The 19,094-nt window shown below is 45.0% G+C and overlaps 1 protein-coding gene across 5 annotated transcripts in view; it reads left to right on the top strand.

Moving 5' to 3' along the window:
• The window catches only part of mta3 (metastasis associated 1 family, member 3), a 383,768-nt gene that overhangs the window by 55,559 nt on the left and 309,115 nt on the right, over nucleotides 1-19,094 (top strand). For all 5 annotated transcript variants that reach the window (XR_015076459.1, XR_015076457.1, XM_085980730.1 and 2 more), the window contains exon 4: nucleotides 16,062-16,188. Coding sequence is in view for 3 of the 5 variants with exons in the window: in XM_085980730.1 (XP_085836856.1) it covers nucleotides 16,062-16,188 (127 nt within the window). In the remaining 2 variants the exon portion in view is untranslated. The remainder of the gene's footprint in view (nucleotides 1-16,061; nucleotides 16,189-19,094) is intronic.

Genomic DNA, 19,094 nt, shown 5'->3' with positions numbered 1-19,094 from the left:
ACATTTCTAGGTAGAGTGGTCAAGCCTATCTTCCTCAGTACATAAAGCAGAATGAACATTAATATAACAATCCTTTGTGTTAATGTACAAAGGAAATATAGCTTGAGCTTGATACTGCACACAAAGGTTGTTTTGATGATAAAGGCAACACTGGGTCCTGTTGAAATCGGACTTTGTTTCTTTCATTAGTTGTGCCTCCTTAAAACAAAGGCGCACGTGCAAATTTGTTTCTTTTGTTGATGACACAGTAGCAATACTGAGGTTATATTCTTGGAATATGAGGGATAGATGGAAATAGAGATGGGATGTGGTCAATATTTAGGGATATGGAGAGCGGTCAATAATATGACCATGGTTTGCTCAAAGTTAAAATAAAATATGGGAGAAATAAATTAAAGGGAAGGAGACTAAGGCCCCGATTTTCTCCCAGCCGTCGGGCGGGTTTTCAGGCAGGCGGGGGCCGAAAATTGCAGAAATAGGGGGTCGCGACCACCCCCCCCGCCTGATTCCCGCCCCATCCGACTTTTGGACCGCCGTTTCTCTCCGACCCGACTCAGTGCCGCCCGCCGCTGGTGGGACTGGCCGTCGGGACCCTAATCACCAATTATTGGCATGTTTAATGCCATTTTAAGGGGCCCTATTTTCTAGGGTTCCCCACACTGAACACACCTGCGGGGAACCCCGCTGATGAAACCTGGCGTGAAGCATCCTGGCTTGCTTGCTCTCAGCTGCAGGTCATTCGGGAAAGCTGAGATTTAATCGGAGAGCATTTGTATGATGAAGGACCTTGTTGTTGCAGGCTTGGGGCTACTTCTTCAAGGCTTAGGCACAGCTGTGGAAGGTTGGAGCCTCACACACTTCTCCAATGTGATCTCCTGGGAAGCCCCTCTCGCCACCCTCACTCAGCGCTTCCTCAGCGGAGGCATCTACCAGAAGCATGGGACGCCTTTTTTTCCTTCCCTTCTTGCCATTAGAGGATCTCCAGCAGCAGAGGCGGCAGCAGCAGAACCAGGAACAGCAGGATGAGCAACAGGAGCACCATGCTGCTGCTCACTCACCTGAAGCTGCACAGGCCAGAAGGGGCCAGCGCTTGGAAGTGGCTTGAGAGCACCTTGCTGTGCATAAGGGGGCCATGGGGACCCGTATCTGCACTGGCAGTCCTACTCAGAAGGACTTCCATGAAGGTCTGGTTTCTCTGTTCAATAGATGGCCATCACTCCTCAAGAGATGTCATTCTCTTATGAGCACTCACCATGTTTTCCATACCCTGGCAATTTATCTCCTCCATGGAGGCTGCCAACCTTTCCATGGTGATGCGTTCATGCGCCAATGACTCCACAAAGGCTCTGCTCATGGTCGCTATGGACTCCTCCATTCACTTCACACTCGCAGCGACCCTGGAGACAAAACCTGCCAGAGACTCCTGCATCTGTGCATGGAGATCCATCACCTTTTCTCTTGCGGATGGACCCAGAGGCAGAGGGTCGACATGCAGCGCAGCTGAGCTGAGCTGGCAGAGTCCTGCGCCCTCCGACGAGGACTCTCCACTGCTGTCCCTGTCTCCAGAATCTGCTGAGGCTCACTTGTGAGCTGTGAAACACCAGGTGACAACACTACTCTATGTCCCGAAGGTCCCCCCGAGGTGTGAGTGTCTGTGCTGGTGCTGGGTGCGCGTACTTCTGCTGACGCTGCACCCTCAGAGGTTGGAGCTTCCTCTGAAGAATCTGGCTGCACAGCCTCTTCCTCCTCCACAGTGGAGATGGGGGCTCTGGATGGCACTGTGGGGGAGTAGAGGAAGGAGTTAGAGATGTGATGCCAAGGTTACATGCACATTGGAGTTGGCAGATGTTCATAAGTCCAAATGATGTAGCTTCAGAATCATAACAGCGACTCATGCTATGTCAATGAGAGAGATGGCAAACTATTCTGTCACCAGCTTGCGGGACTGCCCCCGTCTCTCCTTCCCCAACTTCCGCGGCCACATCAGCCCCAACAATTTCCAGCACTCCTTCCTCCCAGGGGGTCAGGTGGGCTACTGAGGGGGGGCCTCCTCCAGTCCTGGCTCGCTCTCTGTTGTTGTGAGTTCTCTTTTCCTGCAATGAGGGAGACAAGTGGAGTTTGAGTGAGAAGGAAGGCGTGAGTGTAGAGATTGCATAGCATAGATACTTAGAGGGAGACAAAGATGGTGTGAGGCTGCAAGACCAAGGGCCCTCCCTGTGTGTTGTCAGCTGTGTTCAAAGCATCAGAGTGAGAGGGAGTGTGAGGGCTGCATGGTGGAATAGTTATGTGAATGTGAGCATAGAGAGAGATGAAATGGGTAAGGGTGCATGGATGTGACTGAAGTGGGATGTGGAGCAAGAGAGTGCTAAAGCTGAGTGCTGGTGGGGAAAGGCAATGGGGATCAGGCTGAGGGTGTTGGAAACTTCATTCTTGCTTTTCCTGTACGGTGAAGGTCATGGAATCGTTTCCGACACTGTATCCAGGTTCTTCTGGTGGCTCCCAGCGAGTTGACATCTGCTGACACCTGCATCCATGCAACCTTGGTCTCAGTGGGAGGCCTCTTCCTGCCTGACCTAGGGAAGAGGACCTCCCTGTGGGCCCTAACCCCATCCAATAATGCTTCGTCGAATTTGAAGGCAGCTCGGGGTCTGGCACTGGCCACAGCTGCTGCAGGCTCCTCTGCCATCCTGTATGGTTCATTTGGAAGCCAACAGAGGAAGCAATGCTTACTGTGGACCTTGAAAGCACCACGAATGATGACATCATACTGTGGGGCTTCCTGACTGGAAATGGACAATTAGCAAGGCTGCCCACACGCTGGAACTTAATTGGCCACTTGAGGGAAAATTGCGTGCAGCTGGCTGACCCATTTTTTTTCGGGTCGGAACCCCACATTTGGGGAACCCGACCATTTCCCACACGATCCAGAAAATCGGGCCCAAAGAATGGGAAAATGTAAATGACCAGCTTCAATACATGGGTAGGGTAAATTCTGACTCTGTTGTAATTAACCTTAACCCTGATGGCAAAAATGAATCTGTTAACTGAAGGTAGATCCCACAGTTTAAACATGTGGAGTGTGCACAAGATGCACCAGGAATAGTCAGCCCAATTGCTTCAATGTTTCTCTTCAGCTCCACGCATTATTTGGTTGATTGTTTTCAAATTATTTGAAGAAATGCTAGAGGCCAAATTTCGAAAGCTCTATTCAGGAAATGCTTATGTTTGTTTTTTTAAACTGTGTGAAACAGAAGAAAATTGAAATAACAACAGAAAATGCTGGAAAAACTCAGCAGGTCAGGCAACATCCGTGGAGAGAAATTTGAGTTGACGTTTCGGGTTTGACCCTTCTTCAAAACTGGAGAGAAAAGGAACTAGATCGAAGGCAGGGCTGCGATCGGACAAAAGAATGAAAGAACCAAAAGAAGTAAAAGAGATTAGAAGCTAGACGAGATGGTAATATGCTGGGATTAGGTGTAAAGTGTACTGGCAGGGCAAAAGATAGCTGCCAGGTGTGAGAGAGAAACAAAAGGAAAGGGGGGGGGAGGAAAGGAGTGGAAAAATGTGAGTAAAAATGAAATAGGGGCCGAGGTTATGATCTGAAATTGTTGAACTCGATATTGAGACCGGAAGGCTGCAGAGTGCCTAATCGGAAGATGAGGTGCTGTTCCTCGAGTTTACGTTGAGCTTCCGTGGAACAGTACAAGAGGCCAAGGACGGTGAGGTCCGAGTGGGAATGGAGCGGTGAATTGAAATGACAGGCGACCGGAAGCTCGGGGTCACCCTTACGGACTGAACGGAGGTGTTCTGCAAAGCGGTCACCCAATCTGCGTTTGGTCCCCCCAATGTAGAGGAGACCGCATCGTGAGCAGCAAATACAGTATACTAGATTGCGAGAAGAAAATTGACCTTTTTCAAATAAGACAATACTTGTAACATTTATTTGTTTCACGTTTGGATTCTATAACCATCTAGTTTCTCAGAGGAAAAGTCAAATTGTGTCTGTGTAAAACAATATTCAGTTTGTGTTTTGAAAATTTGAAAATAAACGATGATAAATTTACATAGGCTTTCAACTAAATTTTAAAATAAAAACGATTACATTTTTATTTCAGCAAAAGTGTGAATCTGAGAGAGAGAAAAAGACAGACAATGGGGGTAATTTTAACCTAGTTAACCAGGCAGGAAACCCACGTGATCGAGTGGAACGCTAGTTTTAACACCCTGCCTAATATTACTTTTCATTGACTTCAATGGAGAGTAAAATTGGGTGGGGTGTAAAACAAACATTTCACCTGATCCGGTCAGTTTCCCGATGGGTGGGTTAGGTTAAAATTGCCTCCAATATATCTCTCACTCTAATTTGAGTTTTTCTTTTCCCAAAAATAAAGAACAACTGAATTGAATTTTGAAAGCCTCTTGGGCTCTGATTATCGTCACCCATGTAGTAATGATGGTTAGAAAATGTAATACTAATTAGTGACGGCTGTGACCGAGAGCAGGAAAGCTAGACAGACATTGACATCGACAGACACAAACGGCTCTCTCACGCTCGCTCTCTCTGAATTCGGTGTTTGCTGAGTTTCCACAAAACATATAAACCAGTTCTGCCAAACCTGGGACCCTCTTCCTCCAGTGCTGTCAGGCCTGTGCTCTTGCCTTCGTTACCCCCTCACTGCCAAGAGGCACCAGGAATCCATCAATGAGCTGAGCACCCACGTGTCACACTTCGAAATCTTGGCTATTCCCTTTATTATTTTACTAAACTCAAAGACCAACCCCTGATTTTTATCCCTCCCCGAGTTGCTACCAAAACCCAGGACCGACCTCCCAGTGCAGCTAAACCCCATCCATCTCCATGACATTGCTAAACGCACGTTTAGTGAGTTGGTCACACCGCAGGGAAGGGCTGCACAGGAAGACAGGAAATGGGTGACCACCAGGCGGAGCAATAGAAGCAGGCAGGTAGTGCAGGAGACCCCTGTGACCATTCCCCTCTCAAACAAGTATACCGCTTTGGATACTGTTGAGGGGGATGACTCACCAGGGGAAGGCAGCAGCAGCCAACTTCCTGGCACTGGGGGTGCTCCTGCTGCCCAGGAAGGGGGGGAAAAGAGTGGGAGAGCAATAGTGGTAGGGGATTCTATAGTAAGGGGAACAGACAGGCGTTTCTGTGGCCGTAGACGTGAATCCAGGATGGTTTGTTGCCTCCCTGGTGCCAGGGTCAAGGATATCACTGAGTGGCTGCAGGGCATTCTGGAGGGGGAGGGTGAACAGCCAGAGGTCGTGGTCCACATTGGTACCAACGACATAGGTAAAAAGAGGGATGAGGTCCTGCAGCAAGAATTTAGGGAGCTAGGTGAAGGATTAAAGAGCAGGACCTCAAAGGTTGTAATCTCTGGATTACTCCCGGTGCCACGTGCTAGTGAGTATAGAAATAGGAAGATAGAACAGATGAATGCGTGGCTAAAGGGATGGTGCAGGAGGGAGGGCTTTAGTTTCCTGGATCACTGGGTCTGCTTCTGGGAAAGGTGGGACTTGTACAAGTCGGACGGTTTACACCTGAACCAGAGGGGAACCAATATCCTTGCGGGGAGGTTTGCTAGCACTGCTGGGGGGGGTTTAAACTAACTTGGCAGGGGGATGGGGTACAGAGTGGAGCTATAGTAGGGGGTGATTTACAGCCAAATACAGAGGAAAAAACAAGTCAGCTGGGAAGGCAGAGCAAATATGTGAAGGCAAAAGGGAATATGGCAGGGCTGGAAGGCATTTATTTTAATGCAAGGAGTCTTGCAAATAAGGTGGATGAACTGAAGTTGTTGTTGAACACATGGGAGTACGATATTGTTGCCATCACGGAGACATGGTTGAGGGAGGGTCAGGACTGGCAGCTCAATATTCCGGGGTATAGAATCTTCAGGCGAGACAGAGGGGGGTGTAAAAGGGGAGGGGGTGTTGCAATATTAATTAAGGAGTCAATTACTGCTGTAAGGAGGGATGATATATTAGCGGGTTCCTCAAATGAGGCCATATGGGTAGAACTTAAAAACAAAAAGGGGGCAAGCACTTTGCTGGGAGTGTACTATAGGCCCCCAAACAGTCAGGGGGAGATAGAGGAACAGATATGTAGGCAAATCTCAGAGAAGTGTGAAAATAATAGGGTAATAATAGTGGGGGATTTCAACTTCCCCAATATAAATTGGGATAGTCAGAGTGTGAAAGGCTTAGAGGGTGCAGAATTCTTAAAGTGCATCCAGGAGAGCTTTTTGAGCCAACATGTAGAAAGTCCTACAAGAGAGGGGGCGGTACTGGACCTAATTCTGGGGAATGTAGCCGGGCAAGTGGTGGAAGTATCAGTAGGAGAGCATTTTGGCGACAGTGACCATAATTCGGTGAAATTTAAGGTGGTCATGGAAAAAGACAAAGACGGCCCGGAAATAAGGGTTCTAAATTGGGGGAAGGCCGATTTTAATATGATAAGGCAGGATCTGGCCAAAGTGGACTGGGAGCAGCTACTTATAGGAAAATCCACATCAAAACAGTGGGAGACTTTCAGAAGGGAAATAGAGAGAGTACAGCGCCAACAAGTTCCTGTAAAGGTCAAGGGTGGGACCAACAAGCAAAGGGAACCTTGGATGACAAGGGAGATACAAAAATGCATTAGAAATAAAAGGGGGGCTTTTGGCAGTTACAAAAGACTAAAGACGGAAGAAGCCCTAGAGGAGTATAAAAAGTGCAGGGGCATACTTAAAAAAGAAATTAGGAGGGCGAGGAGGGGCCATGAAATAACACTGGCGAGCAAAATAAAGGAAAATCCTAAGATGTTTTATAAGTATATTAAGGGCAAGAGGATAACCAGGGAAAGGGTAGGGCCCATTAGGGACCAAAGTGGCAATCTGTGTGCAGAGCCAGATGATGTAGGCGGGGTTTTAAATGAATTTTTTGCATCTGTGTTCACTATGGAGAAAGACGATGCAGACATAGAAATCGGGCAAGGGGACTGTGACATACTTGAACATATTAGCATCGAGAGGGAGGAGGTGCTAGCGGTTTTAGCAGGCCAAAAAGTGGATAAATCCCCAGGCCCGGATGAGATGTATCCCAGGCTGCTGTGGGAGGCAAAGGAGGAGATTGCAGGGGCTCTGACACAAATTTTCAGAACCTCTCTGGCCACAGGGGATGTACCAGAGGACTGGAGAACAGCTAATGTAGTACCATTATACAAGAAGGGTAGCAGGGATAAACCAGGGAATTACAGGCCAGTGAGCCTAACATCTGTGGTAGGGAAATTATTGGAAAAAATTCTGAGGGACAAAATTAGTCTCCACTTGGAGAGGCAAGGATTAATCGGGGATAGTCAGCATGGCTTTGTCAAGGGTAAATCATGTCTGACAAATCTGATTGACTTTTTCGAGGGGGTGACTAGGGAGGTGGATGAGGGAAATGCTGTGGATGTGGTTTACATGGACTTCAGTAAAGCTTTTGACAAAGTCCCGCATAGGAGACTGGTCAAGAAGGTAAGAGCCCATGGGATCCAGGGTGCCTTGGCGCGTTGGATCCTAAACTGGCTGAGTGGCAGGAGGCAGAGGGTGATGGTCGAAGGTTGCTTTTGTGACTGGAAGCCTGTGTCCAGTGGGGTACCTCAGGGATCGGTGCTGGGTCCCTTGTTTGTGATCTACATAAATGATTTGGATGAGAATGTAAAAGGGATGATCAGTAAGTTTGCAGATGACACGAAAATTGGTGGGGTGGTAAATTGCAAGGAGGAAAGCCTCAGGCTACAGGACGATATAGACGGGTTGGTCAGTTGGGCGCAAAAGTGGCAAATGGAATTTAACCCTGAAAAGTGCGAGGTGATGCATTTTGGACGGACAAATAAGGCAAGGGAATACACAATGAGTGGTAGGACCCTAGGAAGTACAGAGGGTCAGAGGGACCATGGTGTACATGTACATAGATCTCTGAAGGCAGCGGAACAGGTAGATAAGGTGGTTAAAAAGGCATATGGGATACTTGCCTTCATTAGCCGAGGCATAGAATATAAGAGCAGGGAGGTTATGATGGAGCTGTACAAAACGCTGGTGAGGCCACAGCTGGAGTACTGTGTGCAGTTCTGGTCGCCTCACTATCGGAAGGATGTGATTGCTTTGGAGAGGGTGCAGAGAAGATTCACCAGGATGTTACCTGGGATGGAGCGCCTCAGCTATGAAGAAAGACTAAACAGGCTGGGGTTGTTTTCCTTGGAGCAAAGAAGGCAGAGGGGGGACCTGATTGAGGTGTACAAAATGATGAGGGGCATAGATAGGGTAGACAAAGAGGAACTTTTCCCCTTAGTAGGGGGGTCAATAACAAGGGGGCATAGATTCAGGGTAAGGGGCAGGAGATTTAGAGGGGATTTGAGGAGGAACTTTTTCACCCAGAGGGTGGTTGGAATGTGGAACTCAATGCCTAAAAGGGTGGTAGAGGCAGGAACCCTCACAACATTCAAGAAGCATTTGGATGAGCACTTGAAATGCCATTGCATACAGGGCTATGGACCAAATGCTGGAAAATGGGATTAGCCTGGACAGGGATGGATGGGCGGCGCAGACACGATGGGCCGAAGGGCCTCTTTCTGTGCTGTAAAACTCTATGACTCTATGACTAGGTGCTGGATTTTCATTCAGAAGTCAGGAAGGAGGCGGGACTACAACTTTCGGGTTTTAGTCCCGCCTCCATCGAGATGTGGCCAATCCGCGCGATTTTCCCTTGATTGACCTTGTTGAGCCCGCCCAGCGGGCTCAGCTGGCCAATTAAGGGCCACCCGGCAACAGGTGACGTCACAGACTGAAATTTCATCTGTCAAGACGTGTTGACAGATGAAATATCAGTGTTCCACAGCTGTTTGAAGCTGTCAAACACTGACAGTCTTACTTCTAACCTGAGTCGTTCTACGCAGACTCGGTTAGAAATCTAGCCGGCGCTGAAGGCTGTCACTTTTGACAGCTCGCGGCCATTCTGCTTTCAGTGCCGGCTGAGTGATGGACTCCCGAAACCTAGAGGAAGAAAGGCTGTTAAGGTAAATACAGGTAATTTAAACTTCTTTACACACTTTAGACACACGAAACACACTTACCTTTGCACTCATGCACCTATCACTCACCTAAACACCGTCATCGCGACCCCTCCAAGTCCTTCAACCCGACGGCCCGCCTGCTCTAACCTGGCGTGGTTTGGAGCCGTCGGGAATCCCACACGACACCCTTCAAAATACGGATTAGGCTAAAAACTGCCTGTTAACAGGCAGTTAATTGGCACTAATCCCTTCCCGCCTCGGGTCGGCAGGTCCTAGTGCGGGACGGGTACCCGCCTCCTTTGAAACTTATGTGGAGGCGGGTTTTGGGCTGGATGGTGTCGGGACCCCTGAATTCAGGATTTTTGCCCCCCGCACGCCTAAAAGCCGGCCTCATGGCACACTGAAAATCGACTCCTAGGTGCCTACCTCTACCTGGTACATCTTGTATACTATTTTGCTATACACACGCTGCTTTAGAAATGGTAAGGGATAAAAATTAAATATTTATCGTTAAAGGAGCATAATGTGTGTGTGTTTGTATACATATAGGGGTCGATTTTCAGTGTGCCGTGAGGTGGGCTTTTAGGCGTGCGGGGGGCAAAAATCCCGAATTCGGGGGTTGCGACACCATCCCGCTCAAAATCCGCCTCCACGTAAGTTTCAGAGGAGGCGGGTACCCGCCCCGCACTGGGACCCGCCGACCCGAGGCGGGAAGGGATTAGTGCCAATTAACTGCCTTTTTTAGCCTAATCCCTATTTTGAACGTTTGTCGTGTGGGATTCCCGACGGCTCCAAACCACGCCAGGTTAGAGCAGGCGGGCCGTCGGGTTGAAGGACTTGGAGGGGTTGCGATGTCGGTGTTCAGGTGAGTGATGGGTGCATGAGTGCAAAGGTAAGTGTGTTTGGTGTGTCTAAAGTGTGTAAAGAAGTTTAAATTACCTGTACTTCCTTAACAGCCTTTCCTCCTCTAGGTTTCGGGAGTCCATCACTCAGCCGGCACTGAAAGCAAAATGGCTGCGAGCTGTCAAAAGCGACAGCCTTCAGCTTTCATTGCCGGTGAGAGTTCTAACTGAGTCTGTGTAGAAGGACTCAGGTTAGAAGTCAGACTGTCAGTGTTTGACAGCTTCAAACAGCTGTGAAACACTGATATTTCATCTGTCAAGACCTCTTGACAGATGAAATTTCAGTCTGTGACGTCACCTGTTGCCGGGTGGCCCTTAATTGGCCTGCTGAGCCCGCTGGGCAGGCTGAACAAGGTCAATCAAGGGAAAATCGCGTGGATTGGCCGGACGTCGATGTAGGCGGGACTAAAACCCAAAAGTTGTAGTCCCACCTCCTTCCCCACTGCTGAATGAAAATCGACCACATAGTATTTAAAATGGAATATGACATTTAGTTATTGTAGATTGCTAACACTTATGCATTACATAGAAAGACGGAACTTGCATTTATATAGCACCTGCTACAACCTCGGGCTGTCCCAAAGCGCTTTACAAAGCATCATCCCAAAGTGTCAGTTGTGGGTTCAAATCGCACTCGACTTGAGCACATAATCTTGGCTGACCCTTCAATGCAGCACTGAGGGAGTGTTGTACTGTTAGAGGTGCTGTCTTTTGCATGAGATGTTAAACTGAGGCCCCATGTGCAAATTGGCTGCTGTGTTTCCTACCTTACAACAGTGACTACACTTCAAAAGTATTTAAATGGCTTTGGGACACCCTGAGGTCATGAAAAACAATATATAAATGTAAGTTTTTCTTTCTTTACAGCTAATGAAGTACTTTTGAAGTGTAGCCATTATTATTGTAATGTAGGAAACCCAGCAGCTAATTTGCACACAACAAGGTCCCATAAATAGCAATGAAATAAATGACCAGACCATTTGTTTTTGCTGTAGGTTGAAGAATAAATGTTGGCCAGGACACCGGGAGAACTCCCCTGCTCTTTTTTGAACCCACAACTGACACTTTGGGATGGTGCTTTGTAAAGCGCTTTGGGACAGCCCGAGGTTGTAGCAGGTGCTATATAAATGCAAGTTCCATCTTTCTATGTAATGCATAAGTGTTAGCAATCTACAATAACTAAATGTCATATTCCATTTTAAATACTATGGGGTCGATTTTCATTCAGCAGTGGGGAAGGAGGCGGGACTACAACTTTCGGGTTTTCGTCCCGCCTACATCGACGTCCGGCCAATCCACGCGATTTTCCCTCGATTGACCTTGTTGAGCCCGCCCAGTGGGCTCAGCAGGCCAATTAAGGGCCACCTGGCAACAGGTGACGTCACAGACTGCAATTTCATCTGTCAAGAGGTCTTGACAGATGAAGTATCAGTGTCTCACAGCTGTTTGAAGCTGTCAAACACTGACAGTCTGACTTCTAACCTAATCTTTTACATCCACCTGAGAGGGAAATGGGACCTCGGTTTAACATCTCATCCGAAGTCTCTAGAGTGGGGCTTGAACCTACGACCTTCTGACTCAGATCAGGAAGTGCTACCATTGAGCAAAGACTGATGCCTTAAATATAAATGACATGTTGTTAGAAAACAGAAACTTTGTGATATCACTGTGCAAGATTGTAAGTTTAGCGTTTGCCAGTGTTGATTTATGTATAGTTCTGTGCTTTGGACTTTTTGCCACTGGGTACTGGACTGACCCTGCTTTACTTCGAATACATCCTTGGAGAGAGGAGACTTTATGCTTGGGACCCAGAAAGGATGGTGCAATAATGCCCTGTTGAGTTTTCGGGCTAATATTTTATTATGTTGAAGTGCATGCTTAATCCTGCGCTGCACACTACTAATTGTACTGAGCTCAGCTGGCTGATTTCTTCCTCCTTCTCTCCTCCCAAGATACAAACTCCCTGCAAATCCAGCTATTGATTTTTCTAACAAATACAAGAATTTTCAGTACAAATTCTGAGAAACATTAGTTAAGATATTGTGCACAACATTGATGATCCATGAGGTTTTTGCATTTTGACAAAATATTTGAATGTCAAATGCTCATCATGAGGAAGAATTATCCCCCTACTCCAGTGTTTTAATTATTTTTGTGCAAACCCCCCCCCCCCCCCCCCCCCGGGTAGATGGCCTGATTCTGAAACATGAAACCTGTAAAACAACTACAGATATACAACAACTATGCTGTCAATATTCCTCCTATAAACTGCTGTGTGCAGAAAATACACAGCACCAAATATGTAAACCGGTGTTCAGTGAAACCTTCTTGGCTGTGTCATGAGCAGAAAAGGAAGCTGCAAATGGTTAGCAATTCTGTTTTTAAAACTTCCACACTTGTACAGCTTGATGTCTTTGCTAGTGGATATTGTTAAAGTTGTCCCCAAAAAGAGCTAGCAGATTTTAACTTGGTCTGTGTCTTTACGGATCTACTCCTCGAGGAGGTTCTTCGACACTTTAATTTCCATTCGAGGGTGCATCATGCTTGTGAACATAAAATACTTTATTTATTGGTTTGCCTTGGTGGCTTATTACAGGAATCATATGATGGAAAATAGAATGCAGATAGAAACAATTAAATCTAGGAATAGAAGAGTGATTAAAAACCAGAACTATAAATATCAACTTAACCACTGAATGGCCAATCCTTTTGGACAATTTCATAAGAATGGAGTATAAGGAGGAATAATAGACCCTCAGAGTTTTGGAAGCATTGTGAAGAAAGGGGCAGTTTTGAATGATACAAAAAATTGATCTAAAACAACTTGGAGGGAATCTCGCTTAGGATGCTAAATCATTATAAAGTTTTATTTGGCTCTCAGATAGGTTTGTAACAAAGGTTTTCTGTACTAGTAATTTGACAGTTTCGAATTTACTGGAAACTTTGGTTTATCCGGAGGTTGTATGGCCGGAAACCTCGCTCTAACGGCAGAAGTCAGCAGCCGCTTTGGTTAGGTTTTTTTTCTTCTCCTAGCATTCTTTTAACAGGCAGGCTCTGGAAAGCGTCTTTGTAGCTTAGCAACAGCTTCAGAGACGCTTCCAAGGTATGGGCCGAGTGTTTACAAGCTGTTGCTGAGCAACAGTGTTTGTTGTCAAATACGGAGATTTTCATCTCCGTATGCTTCAACATTAACTTTGCATGTCCGGCAGTTTTGATATATCGGCAACACGCCGGTCCCGTCGGTGCCGGATATCAGAACTTTTCCTGTATGTGAAAGAGCTGAAGTTTATATTGTAGAAAAATGGCAAAAACTGTATAATAAGAACACAGCTAAGCAAATCTATTAGTGTTTTATTTTGGAAGATTCACAGAAGACCCTAGTTTTCAATAGGGTTGCAAAATTCTGGGAATTTTTAAAAGAGGAAACTTTCCATGGGAATTTATGAGAATTTTGAGTTTTTTTGCACACTGATGGTTTTTGTCTCTGACCCTTATATTATCTTTGTCGTCAAAATAGACATACTGTTCCATACAAATAAAAACAGGCTTTCAAAACTTTATTTAGGTTATAATTTTGAACTTTATTGAACCCCCACAAAAAAGACCCATCTAAAATAAAATAAAAAGAGCGTCAGCTTATTTAGCCTGTAATTTGTCCTTATTTTGTCCCTTTGAGTCTTCTACTCATGAGTCTTCTGAGTCTTCTACTCCTCATTGCTCCTCCTGATTCTCTGACTCTGGCTCTGACGTGTCCATTTCCTCCTCTGCGTCAGTGTCTAGCTATGTGGTGGACACTTCTGTATCTGGCTCAATAAGTTGTAGGTTCGCCCGGATAGCCACCAGTTTCTCCACTCTCTTGTTAGTCAGCCTGTTGCGCACCTTTGTATGCGTATTCCCAAAAAGTGACCAGTTTCGTTCAGAGGCCGCTGATGAAGGTGGGATTTGGAGTATCACCGATGCAATAGGTGACAGGGCCTCAGATGCACAAAGTCCCTTTCACCAGGTATGTGCACTGATATGCTTGCATGATTCCCATATCCCATCCCCATTCCAAAGACCTTGCTTGGTGGAGAACTTTGCCAGACTTCCCAGAACTTTGCCCACATCCAGATTGAGATGGTGTGAGAGGGTAGAAGTCACACTGTAAGCGCTGTTGATCTGTTCTCCAGAAAGTATTGGTCTCCCAACATGCTTTGGGTCCAGCATGTATGCTGCAGCATGAATCGGCTTGACACAAAATTCTTGACGCGTCTGTATGAATTGAACAATTGCCTTCTCCTCTGCTTTGAGCAGCAGGGATGTGGGTAGGGCAATGCTGATTTGTTCTTTTAAATCAGTAAAAAGCCTGAGAACATCTGACAAGACAGCGTCATCTCCTTCAATCTGAGCAATTGCAGATGCTACTGGTGAGAGTAGTTTAAGGCTGCTAACCACTCTCTCCCAAAACACATCATCCAGCAGTATTTTCTTGATGGTGGTTTCCATATCCCCAGACTGGGATATTGCCATTTCTTGCAGCGACCCCTTACCCTCCAGAAGGCTGTTGTACATTATGACAACACCACCCCATCTAGTGTTGTTGGGCAGCTTCAGTGTGGTGTTCTTGTTCTTTGTCATTTGCTTGGAGTTGTAGGTTGCTGCAACTACCTGTTTTCCCCTGACATACTTAACAACTTGCTTGGCTCTCTTGTACAGTGCTTCCATGGTTCTCAAACCCATGATGCCCTTGAGGAGCAGGTTAAGCCCATGAGCTGCGCACCCAATAGACGTAATATGAGTGAAGTTGTTGCATTTGGATAAATGCTGCTGCATCTTTGTGGCATTCTTTACATATGGCTTTCTACAGTGTTTGCACATGTACACAGTCTTTCCATCTTTAATGCCTGGGGTAAAATGCTTCCACACATCCGACGGTAAACGTGGCATTGTTCTATGCAGAGAAATAAAGGGCATTCATCTCTGTGTCGAACTGCGGTCGATCAGCACGATTGCAACAGGGTGAGTACATTTTTGCTGATGCTCCATGTGATGGAAGCATGACCTGTACACACACGACGCTACATCACCAATAGTGTATTATTTTGTATATTTTAAATTGAAGGACAACAGAGTTCAACAAGTAACTGGTTTATTTGGTATAAAGTCTGATTTACTTACTGCATCATCACAACATCAGCAGAAAACAAAATGACTTCCCTCAGGACCCCTAACCTGGATCTTAAAAAAACTATAGCAGTCTTACAGATGCCTGCAGGCCAATCACAATTCGATATGCAAATATTACAAATAGAGGGAGCTAATCGCTCATCCACTCATCCAATCAATCAGGACACATTTGTTCACAGTCACACACAAAACTTGTAATTATTAAAACAAGCCAAGTAAGAAGATAAACATATATTGATTAAGAAATTCCTTAATAATTAAGATTCCATCTCTGTTAGTAATTTTAAGAGAGGACCTGTGGGGGGAAAAATAAGAAAGAAATACAAAAAAAACAATATTATGCTAGCATGTGCTTTTTTGGGCAAAATTCCCAAGCTAAACTTCCCATGGAAAATTTCCGGAAATTTCCCGGAAACTTTCCACCCCTTTGCAACCCTAGTTTTCAATATTGTCCGCTGGCCACTCTAATATCATGTTATAACAGAGCCTGTTAATAATTGCCTAAAATATCCTAGTTTAAATGCTATCATTTATTGAATTAAAGTTGCTGGCGTGTGCATTAGGCTAAGGCAAGTGTGTTGGTATCTTCTACTAAATTCCGCCCCCCCCCCCCCCCCCCCAGTCTTTGTGCTCCAGTAATCACCAGGATCAATTTCATGAGCTATCTGTCCTTATTATAATTGCCTCCAGGTGCTCCATGTTATACTACCTGAACACTGGATCATACTCAATTTATGAATTTTCTTTGGGGCATCATGGATGTATCTCAGCCCAGCTAGATAGAATACAGTGAGCAGTTTGCATGATTGCACTCCTAAATTGGTGTGGTCCATTGTTTGAAAATATAATTTTCCTCATGAAACAAACTTTAAAAGTTGTAAGCCTCTCAAGAAAGTGATTTCTTCAGTTAATAATGTTTTGTGTTTTTTCCTGTGCAGAGGAAATGGAGGAAGAACTGGAAACAACAAGTATTTTAGACTTGACAGAGAAACAAAGACATCAGCTTAAACACCGGGAGATATTTCTATCTCGCCAGTATGAGTCCCTTCCTGCCACACACATCAGGTATGAAATTGCACTCCAATGGAAGAAATTAATTTGTACCGAATCCTGTCTTGTGGATTCTGCCCTTGTTTATACAGAGATGAAAAAAAAATGATTTCTTTAGGTCCTGAAACCTCAATATTCTGAGATACTTTGACAATTCATTCCGCCACTCCCACATTTATAAAAAAAAATGCAGTTGAGCGTTCAGTTACCTTATTAATCCAGCTCAATTTGCCATTGGCAAATGTGGTTATATTGAGTCACCACTAATGGTATTTGAGTATATAAAGACAATGAAGTAATTAAAATAGTTATTTGCAAGGAATTTATAGGTTTAAATTGTACTGACTTAAAATTTTGGCTGATTTTCTAATGTGTGTTCTTTGCATTAAAAGCATTTTCAGGTGTAAAAGTGAATTTAAATAAATAAGTATAATATTTTTGTATAGTAGTTTAGTTACAGATATCAGTTTTCGTCTGCTGGCTGCATACGTATGCAAACATTCCAGAGGGCTTCAAAATATTTAGGATTATATTACATACAATTACAATCTACAGCACAGAAACAGGCCATTTGGCCCAACTGGTCTATGCTAGTGTTTATACGCCACACGACCCAACTCCCACTCTAATTACCTCTTCCTGCCCTAACCCTTTATCCCTTTATTTCCTTCTCCCTCATGTACGCACTAAGCCTCCCCATAAATGCATCAATGCTATCTGCTTCGATCACTCCACATGGGAGCGAGTACTATATTCTCACTGCTCTCTGTGTAAAGAAATGCATCTTAAATTCTTCATTTGATCTGTTAGTGGCTATCTTATATTTGTACCTTCTTGTTCTGGACTCCCTCTCCAGTGGAAACAGTTTCTCCACATCTAGCCTATTGAACCCATTTATAATTTTAAAGACCTCAATCAGGTCTCCTCTTAGTCTTTTTTCCAGTAAAAGGAGCCCAGTCTGCTCAATATTTCCTGATAGTTGCATCCTCTCAATTCTGGTAATATCCTCCTAAATCTTTTCTGCACTTTCTCCAGTGCTTCAATGTCCTTTATGTAGTATGGAGACCAGAACTGCACCTAGTACTCCAAGTGTGATCTAACCAAGATTCAATATAGATTTTACATTACTTTGCTGCTTTTGTATTCTCTTCCTCTAGAAATGAGCTCTGTACTTTGTTTGCACACTTTATGACCGTAACAACTTGTGTTGCTATGGAAGCAATTCATGTACCTGTTTCTGGATCTCTTTGCTCCATGACCCCATTTAGTTTCTTGCCTTCCAAGGAATGTGGCCTCCTTATTCTTCCTACTGATTAGAACCACCTCACACCTCACTGTATTGAATTTAATTTGCCATTTATCTGCTCACTCTGCAAACCTGTGTATGTCTTCCTGTATTTTGGTGCACTCCTTCACTTTATTAGCTACACCTCCCTCAGTTTGGTAGCATTGTATCTGCAAATCTGGACACCATACCTCCAATTTCTGAGTCTAAATCATATATGTGTATGGTGAACAACAGTGGTTCCAGCACTGTGGGCATCACTCTCCACTTTTTACCAGGCTGAGAAATGTCCCCTAATTTCTACCTTCTTTTCTGTTTTGTAACCATCTTTCAATCCATTCTGATGCCTAACCCCTGACTTTACACACCCTGACTTGTCGTGGGTCTTTTATATGGCATCTTATCGAAGGCCTTCTAAAAGTATATGTATACCACATTCACTGCGTTGCCCTTGTCTTCTCTTTCTGTTATGTCTTCAAATAATTCAATGAGGTTGGTTAGACGTGACCATCCTTTTTTGAAATCCATGCTAACTTTTTTTTGTTATATTCTTTGTCTCTAGATGTTTTGTTATCTCAGCAAAGATTCTAGTATAATTCCTACCACTGACGTTAAGCTAACTGGTCTATAGTTTCTTGGATTACTTTTATCTCTCTTTTTGAAGATATGAATTACATTTGATGTTCACCAGTCCAATGGTACTATTCCTTTTTTAATTGAATTTTTATATATATGGATACTAGTGCCTCAGCTATCACCACCCTAGTTTTTTTTTGAGTATCCGTGGGGGCAATCCATCTGGACCTGGGGCTTTGACAGGCCCAACAACCTGTCCTTTATTTAATTTCAACCATTTCTAGCTGCTTTCTCATTGCATCCCTCAACCCCGTCTCCAGAATTGCAACTGGGGAGTAAAACTTCTACCTTTGCTAATATTGGTGGAAAAAGTAGATTGGTAATTGCCACTTCATACTTGCATACATCTTTATGCCAACATTGCATATGGGAATTTAGAAGATAGGAGAAGGAGCAGGCCATTCGGCCCCTCGAGCCTGCTCCGCCATTCAATGCGATCATGGCTGATCATCCAAATTCAGTACCCTGTCCCTGCTTTCTCCCCATATTCCTTGATCCCCTTAGCCTTAAGAAATATATCTAACTCCTTCTTGAATATATTTAATGCATTGGCCTCAACTGTCTTCTGTGGTAGAGAATTCCACAGGTTCACCACTCTCTGGGTGAAGAAATTCCTCCTCATCTCAGTCCTAAATGGCTTACCCCTTATCCTTAGACTGTGACCCCTGGTTCTGGACTCCCCCGCCATCGGGAACAGCCTTCCTGCATCTAGTCTGTCTACTCCTGTTAGAATTTTATAAGTTCCAATGAGATTCCCTCTCATTCTTCTAAACTCTAGCGAATATAAGCCTAATCGACCCAATCTCTCTTCCTACATCATTCCTGCCATCCCAGGTATCAGTCTGGTGAATCTTCGCTGCACTCCCTCCATGGCAAGAATAACCTTTCTCAGATAAGGTGACCAAAACTGCACACAGTACTCAAGGTGTGATCTCACCAAGGCCCTGTACAACTGCAGCAAGACATCCTTGCTCCTGTACTGGAATCCTCTCGCCATGAA

The sequence above is a fragment of the Somniosus microcephalus genome, chromosome 3, assembly GCF_052327205.1.
Source record: "Somniosus microcephalus isolate GS21.2 chromosome 3, FLI_Smic_1.0, whole genome shotgun sequence".
Taxonomy (NCBI): domain Eukaryota; kingdom Metazoa; phylum Chordata; class Chondrichthyes; order Squaliformes; family Somniosidae; genus Somniosus; species Somniosus microcephalus.
This window is presented reverse-complemented; position numbering and strand designations above follow the sequence as displayed.